The following is a 5,569-nucleotide window of genomic DNA, read 5'->3' as shown; positions in this document are numbered from 1 at the left end:
GCGGTGGGGGGGCGGCGGGGGCAGCCCTGTGCTGGGGAGGGTGGGACGGGGAGCGGGGACGCGGGGCAGGCTGGGACCCCGCGGCGGCTGCCTCGTCTCCCCTCCCCAGGGCCCGCGGGCGGCAGCGTGCGGGGCGGGAAGGGGGGAAGAGCAGCGCTGCGGGGCTGAGCTCGCGCCCCAGACAACCGGGGGCCAGCGCCCGAGAAGGGTTCAGTGCCGAGTCTGTCCCGGGCCCTGTGCGGCAGCGAGGCGGTGTCTCGGTGCTCCCTGGGCAGCAGCGAGCCACGGCCCTTCCCTGTCCCTTCTTTACCCAGATTTGTAGCCCACGAGCTGCATGAGGCCCTTTGTGCTCATGGACTTGGGTCTCTCCAGGGGGAAGCCCAACGCCCGGCTCCAGATGAGCTGCGCCAGGACGCCCAGGGCCCGGGAGACCCCAAACAGCACCGTGTAGTAGTTCATTTCTTTCATGCCGTAATACTGCGGAGAGGAGAGGGGCAGGGCGTCGGGGCAGGCCGGGGGCAGCTCCGCCAGCACGGCCCCTCGGCCAGGAGCCCTCCGGCGCTGCCGGGCAGCCCCAGGCCCCGGTCAGCCCCCGCGCTTACCTGCAGCAGCACCCCGCTGTGAGCGTCCACGTTGGGCCAGGGGTTCTTGGCCTTGCCCTGCTCCAGCAGCACGTTGGGAACGATCTTGTAGAGCTGGGCCACCAGCTTGAACATGGGGTCCTTGGGCAGGTGCTTGAGAGCGAACTCCCGCTGGCAGGTGTAACGGGGATCCGTCTTCCTCAGCACCGCGTGCCCGTAGCCGGGYACCACCTGCAACGAGGGGGCGTCAGACCCCGGCCCGCCACGGCCACAGCCCCGGCCCCGGCGCCTCGTCCCRGCCACGGACTCACCCTGCCCGAGTTGAGCGTGTTCCAGATGAAATCCCGCAGTTTCTCATCCGAGACCTCCTGGCCCAGCTCCTTCTGCAGGTTGGTGAGCCACAGCAGCACCTCCTGGGGGGCGCAGCAAGGCCCGGGGGTGAGAAYGGAGCCAGGCGGACAGACAGACACACAGACAGAGGGGCGCAGAGGTGCCCTACCTGGTTGGCGAGGCCGTGCAGGGGCCCGGCCAGCCCGTTCATGGCCGCGGCAAAGGCGAGGTACGGGTCGGAGAGCGCGCTGCCGACCAGGTGGCTGGTGTGGGCACTCACGTTTCCACCTTCGTGATCGCTGCAGGGGCGAGAAGATGCGTCAGGGCCACCACGTCCCCCTCCAACAGCCGCTGGAGGGAGCCACCCGCCCTGCGACACCCCTGTGGCATTTCGGAGGGTGACGACACCCCTGTCCCGTGATGCCCCAGGGACCCTCCGGGACCCCTGCCCAGCTCAGCACAGAGCCCATGCGGGGACAGGGCTCGTGGGACCAGTGGTGGCAGCGTCCGGACAGGCCCCGTGGCCCCACCGGGGCGGCAGCACAGCCCTGCTCTCAGGCTGCCCCGTATCGCTGCGTTGAGCCGGTGCCGCATCCAGCCCAGCTCCCTCCAGCCTCGGAGCAGCCCGGGCACGTCCTGGGACCATCCCCAGCCCTCGGGGCAGGGACCGGGGCCAAGTTCCCTCCTTCACTCCTGTTCCCACTCCTCCGCCCGCGCCGCCGTGTCCCTCCCCAGCACCTGTGGATGGTGAGGTAGAGCCGCATGAGCTCGATGAACTGCGGGTCGGTGTAGCCCAGCATGTTGGTGAAGTTGTGGGACCAGTCCAGGTTGGGATCGATGGCACCGATGCTGCTGCCCTCGCGGTACAGGTTGCGGTAGATCTTTGCGGCGATGCAAGGCAGCTTGGCGATCAGATCCATGGCGTCCTCGTAGACAAACTGGGAGAGACAGGGTTAGATGGGGCAGCTGCTCTTCCCCAGGGGTCCTGCAAGCCCCCAGATCTCCACCAACGCTGACCCAGGCCTTGGTTCATCAAACTTCCCAGGCTGGAAGCACCTCGCTGTGGCTGAGGCCAGCCCAGACCTCGCCGCGTCCGCCGCGAAGCCCCCCCGTACCTCCCAGTACTTGACCCGGTTGATGCCCTCGGCGTAGGCACGGGCGAATTTGCTCTCGCTGTTGAGGGCGGTGATGGCGGAGCTGAGCTGGGACATGGGGTGCAGGTTGGTGGGGAAGTTGTCCAGCATGGTCACCACGTGGGAAGGCAGCGCGGCTCGCTTGGCCCACTCGCGGGACACCCAGCTCACCTGCGGGGAGGGCAGAGGCTGAGCCCTCGGGGCGTCGCGCGGGGGGCGGCAGCCTCCCGCGGCCCCGCGGACGCCCCCAGCACCCTACCTGCTCCTGGGTGGGCACCTCTCCCGTCACCAGCAGCCAGAAGAGACCCTCGGGCAGCGGCTCCTCTCCCCCTGGCGCTTTGGGCAGCAGCTTCTGGCACTCGGGGATGCTGTAGCCGCGGAAGCGGATGCCCTGGAGAGCCCGGCACAAGCGTCAGCCGCTGCAGGGGGGCCCCGCGCGAGGCGGGAGCCGTTACAGCAGGGCAGGATCAGGCCTTACCTCATCGGGATCCAGCACCGAGGTCTCATATATTAGCCCCTTCATGCCTCTCATCCCTCCGTACACCTGGAGGAGGGCGGCAGGAGGCATTAACGGCGCTGGGGACGGCCCAGCACCCTCGACCCAGCCCGGCRCCGGAGGGACGCGGCCCCCCCGGGGAAGGCGGTGCTGCCCGGCCGCCCCCACCGCTCACCATGTCCACCGTGATCTGCCCGACGGCCGTGCTGCCRTGCTGCTGCCTGAAGTTCTTGATCTTCGCCTGCTCCTTGGGGATCATGTTTGCCAGGACGTCTTTCAGGTTCTGGGCAGGAGGGGAGGGAGCAGAGCCGTGAGCGAACCCCGCCAGTCCCGGGCTCACCGCGTGCCCCCCTCGCCCGGCGTTTTACCCGGAGCGGGGAAAGGGATCGCAGCAAGGGTGGGATCTGCTCTTACCGTGGCGGCGCTGGCGTGACGGGCCGCGAAGAGGACGCATGGTGCGTTCTGCAAGAGAGCAGACACGGATATTTAAGCATTACCAAAAAGGAGCCGAGAGCCCTGCTCAAGCACCCAACTCGTCCCGTTTCTATAAAGCTTTTAGAGGTATAAACAGGATCCGAGCACCCGACAGAGCCCGTGCACCCCCRGCCGCATCCCGCGGGAGCATCCCCTGGCGGGGGGCCAGGCCGCTCCAGCCGGCGGCAGGGCTCCCGCAGCCGCGGCTGCCGCAGGAAGAGCCCCGTGACTCCTGCCCGTCTCGCAAGGACGCTACGCCCTGCAACCGGAGCCAAGCCGAGCCGGCGGCTTCTCTACGCCCACGTGYGCACAGGGGAGATCAAACCCAAACAGGTTTCGCCGGCTGCCAAGCGCACAGGGGGAGGGGAGCCGCTGGGCTCCCGGCAGGCAGCAGCGAGCGGCGTTTCGCTCACGCACGGCGCTGGCTGAGGCTCCGCAAAGCTGGCAGCTGCCCAGCGTGACCGGGGCCGGAGCAGGAACCGCTGCAGAGCATTGCGCGACTCAGCAGCAGGAAGCAAAAGCCATCCAGCGTTTCGCTTCCCGGTGCCTCGACCAGAGGCGGAAACGCGCAGGCTGCAAGGGCACGCGGCGGCCTGCGCCGCTGACAACGCGCGGCCGCGGGAGCGAAACCGCAGCGGGTTTCCTGCACGCCGGCACCGGCGCTGCAACCCCCCGCCCGGCTTGGCAGCTCTCCAGAAGGGAAATAAATAAATAAATAAATAAAAACGATCTTTGTTCCTCCCAGCGCCGAGTCAAACGCGGGGATTCCGGCCTGGGAAGGCCCTGACGGAGCTGGTGAGCTCCAGGCCTGGTATCGCGCCTCGTCCTCTCTGCGCCCTGCAAAGACGCCCGGGGCGTTGCTGTGCCCCGCGGCGCAGCCAAGCCGCCCGGCAAAGCAGGTCTCCGGCTCTGGGCTGGGGCCAGGTGCCTCCCCGGCAGGAGCGGGGCCCCTCCGGAGATGCTGGCAGCCGCGGAGGAACGTGACTCGTTTTTTCCATTGGCTCCGGGGAGGGAGCGCAGCGCTGCGGAGCCCCGAGCGCGGCCGGCACGTCGAGGACGGGCGCGCCGCAGCCGAGCCCCGGCCCCGCAGGAGCGCCGAGCCGGCCGCCGGCGAGCCGCACCGCGCCGCTCCGGGTAATTGCGCCCGTTACTCAGCAACGGAGCGGGCTGCGGGAACAGGCCGCATCATGCCGAAAGGAAAATATTAAAGGCCCTGGAAACAATGGAGGCAGCGGGAGYCCGAGGTCGCAGCTGGCTGCAGGGCGGCCCTGCGGCGGGTTGGCTCCCGCCGGACGCAGCACCGGCCGGAGCGGCTCCCACCCGTGTCCCGGCACGGGAGCGTCCCAGCCCCACGGCGGCGGCGCTTCCATCAGCGGGTGCCCCTGCCCCACAGCCTGGCCCCGTCCCTTCCCTTCCCTTCCCTTCCGCGGGCGGCTCGGAGGCGCCGCTCGGTCAAGGTCACCGGCGCCCACAGCGGGGCCGGGAGAGGGCCGACGGCAGCAAGGTGGGCCGGGAGGGCCGGGATTAGCCGCAAAGCCGCCAGGTTCACGCCGCTCACTCGGCCCATCCGGCTTTCGCTGCTCGGGAAGGGGCTAGTTCTGGCGAGGGGGGGCCGCGGCGGAGGCCAGGGCCCGGCCTGCCCGGTCTCGCGGCTGTGCGGGGGCCAAGTGGGACACCACAACACGGCCAGGGCCGGGGAAGTGAAAGAATCCCAAAATAAAGCACCGGTCGATGGGAACGCGGCAGCGATTGTTATGAAACCGCGGGGCCGAGGCCAAGGCAAACAGGCCGCGGGTCCCGGCCGGGGCCGACGCGCTTCCCCTGCCAGCCCCGAACCGCCGGGCCGCGGACCGGCACCGCCAGAGCCGGGGGGCTGCCCCCCCCCACGGCGGGACGCGGGGCCGGACCCCCGGCGAGGGGTCCCCCCGCCGTGACCCCGATGCCCTCTACGGCACGGGCGGCCGGGGAAGGCCGCGGCGGGGAGGGGGGGCCCCCCGCACCCACCTTTCCCCCAAATACCGAGGCCCTGGGGGAGGGGAGAGGGGGGGCTGCAGTGCCCTAGTGGGGCAGGGACCCCCCCCCAACAAAAGGGGGGCTGCAAACACAGCTGGGTGCCCCCCTAGAGCACCCTCCAAATGGGGGGGGCAAACACAGTGGGGAGCCCCCCCGCAAAGCCCCCCAGTGGGGGCTGCAACAGGGCAGGGAGCCCCCCTAGAGCCCCCCCATAAGGAGGGGTTGCAAAAACGGCAGGAAGCCCAGCTCAGAGCCGCCCCCCTCCCCCAAAACAGGGGAGGGGAACACGGCGAGGAGCCCCTCCGAGCCGCCCCCCCTCCCTTAGGGACTGCAAACACGGTATGGAGACAGGCCCAACCCCCCCCCAAAATGGGGGTCGGGAAGACGTCAGGAAGCCCCCCCCAGAGCCCCCCCATAAGGAGGGGGGCTGCAAACACGGCAGGGAGCCCCCCAACGGGGGCTGCAATAGGGCAGGGAGCCCCCTCGAGCCTCCTCCATAAAGGGGGGGGGGTGCAAACACCGCCTGGAGCCTCCCGGGGTCT

The 5,569-nt window shown here is 70.0% G+C and overlaps 1 protein-coding gene across 1 annotated transcript; it reads right to left on the bottom strand.

Moving 5' to 3' along the window:
• Positions 1 to 26: 26 nt before the first annotated feature.
• CS (citrate synthase) lies at positions 27 to 4,596 on the bottom strand. The gene is made up of 11 exons (XM_026083022.1): positions 4,573 to 4,596; positions 2,955 to 3,002; positions 2,716 to 2,823; positions 2,523 to 2,588; positions 2,304 to 2,435; positions 2,027 to 2,215; positions 1,650 to 1,849; positions 1,081 to 1,210; positions 893 to 994; positions 603 to 812; positions 27 to 477 (listed from the first exon to the last, which is right to left on the bottom strand). The coding sequence occupies exons 1-11, from the start codon at positions 4,579 to 4,581 to the stop codon at positions 307 to 309; spliced, it is 1,365 nt and encodes a 454-aa protein (XP_025938807.1). The 5' UTR covers positions 4,582 to 4,596; the 3' UTR covers positions 27 to 306.
• Positions 4,597 to 5,569: the final 973 nt, after the last annotated feature.

This window comes from Apteryx rowi, unplaced genomic scaffold (assembly GCF_003343035.1).
Source record: "Apteryx rowi isolate R43461 unplaced genomic scaffold, aptRow1 scaffold_1177, whole genome shotgun sequence".
Lineage (NCBI taxonomy): Eukaryota > Metazoa > Chordata > Aves > Apterygiformes > Apterygidae > Apteryx > Apteryx rowi.
This window is presented reverse-complemented; position numbering and strand designations above follow the sequence as displayed.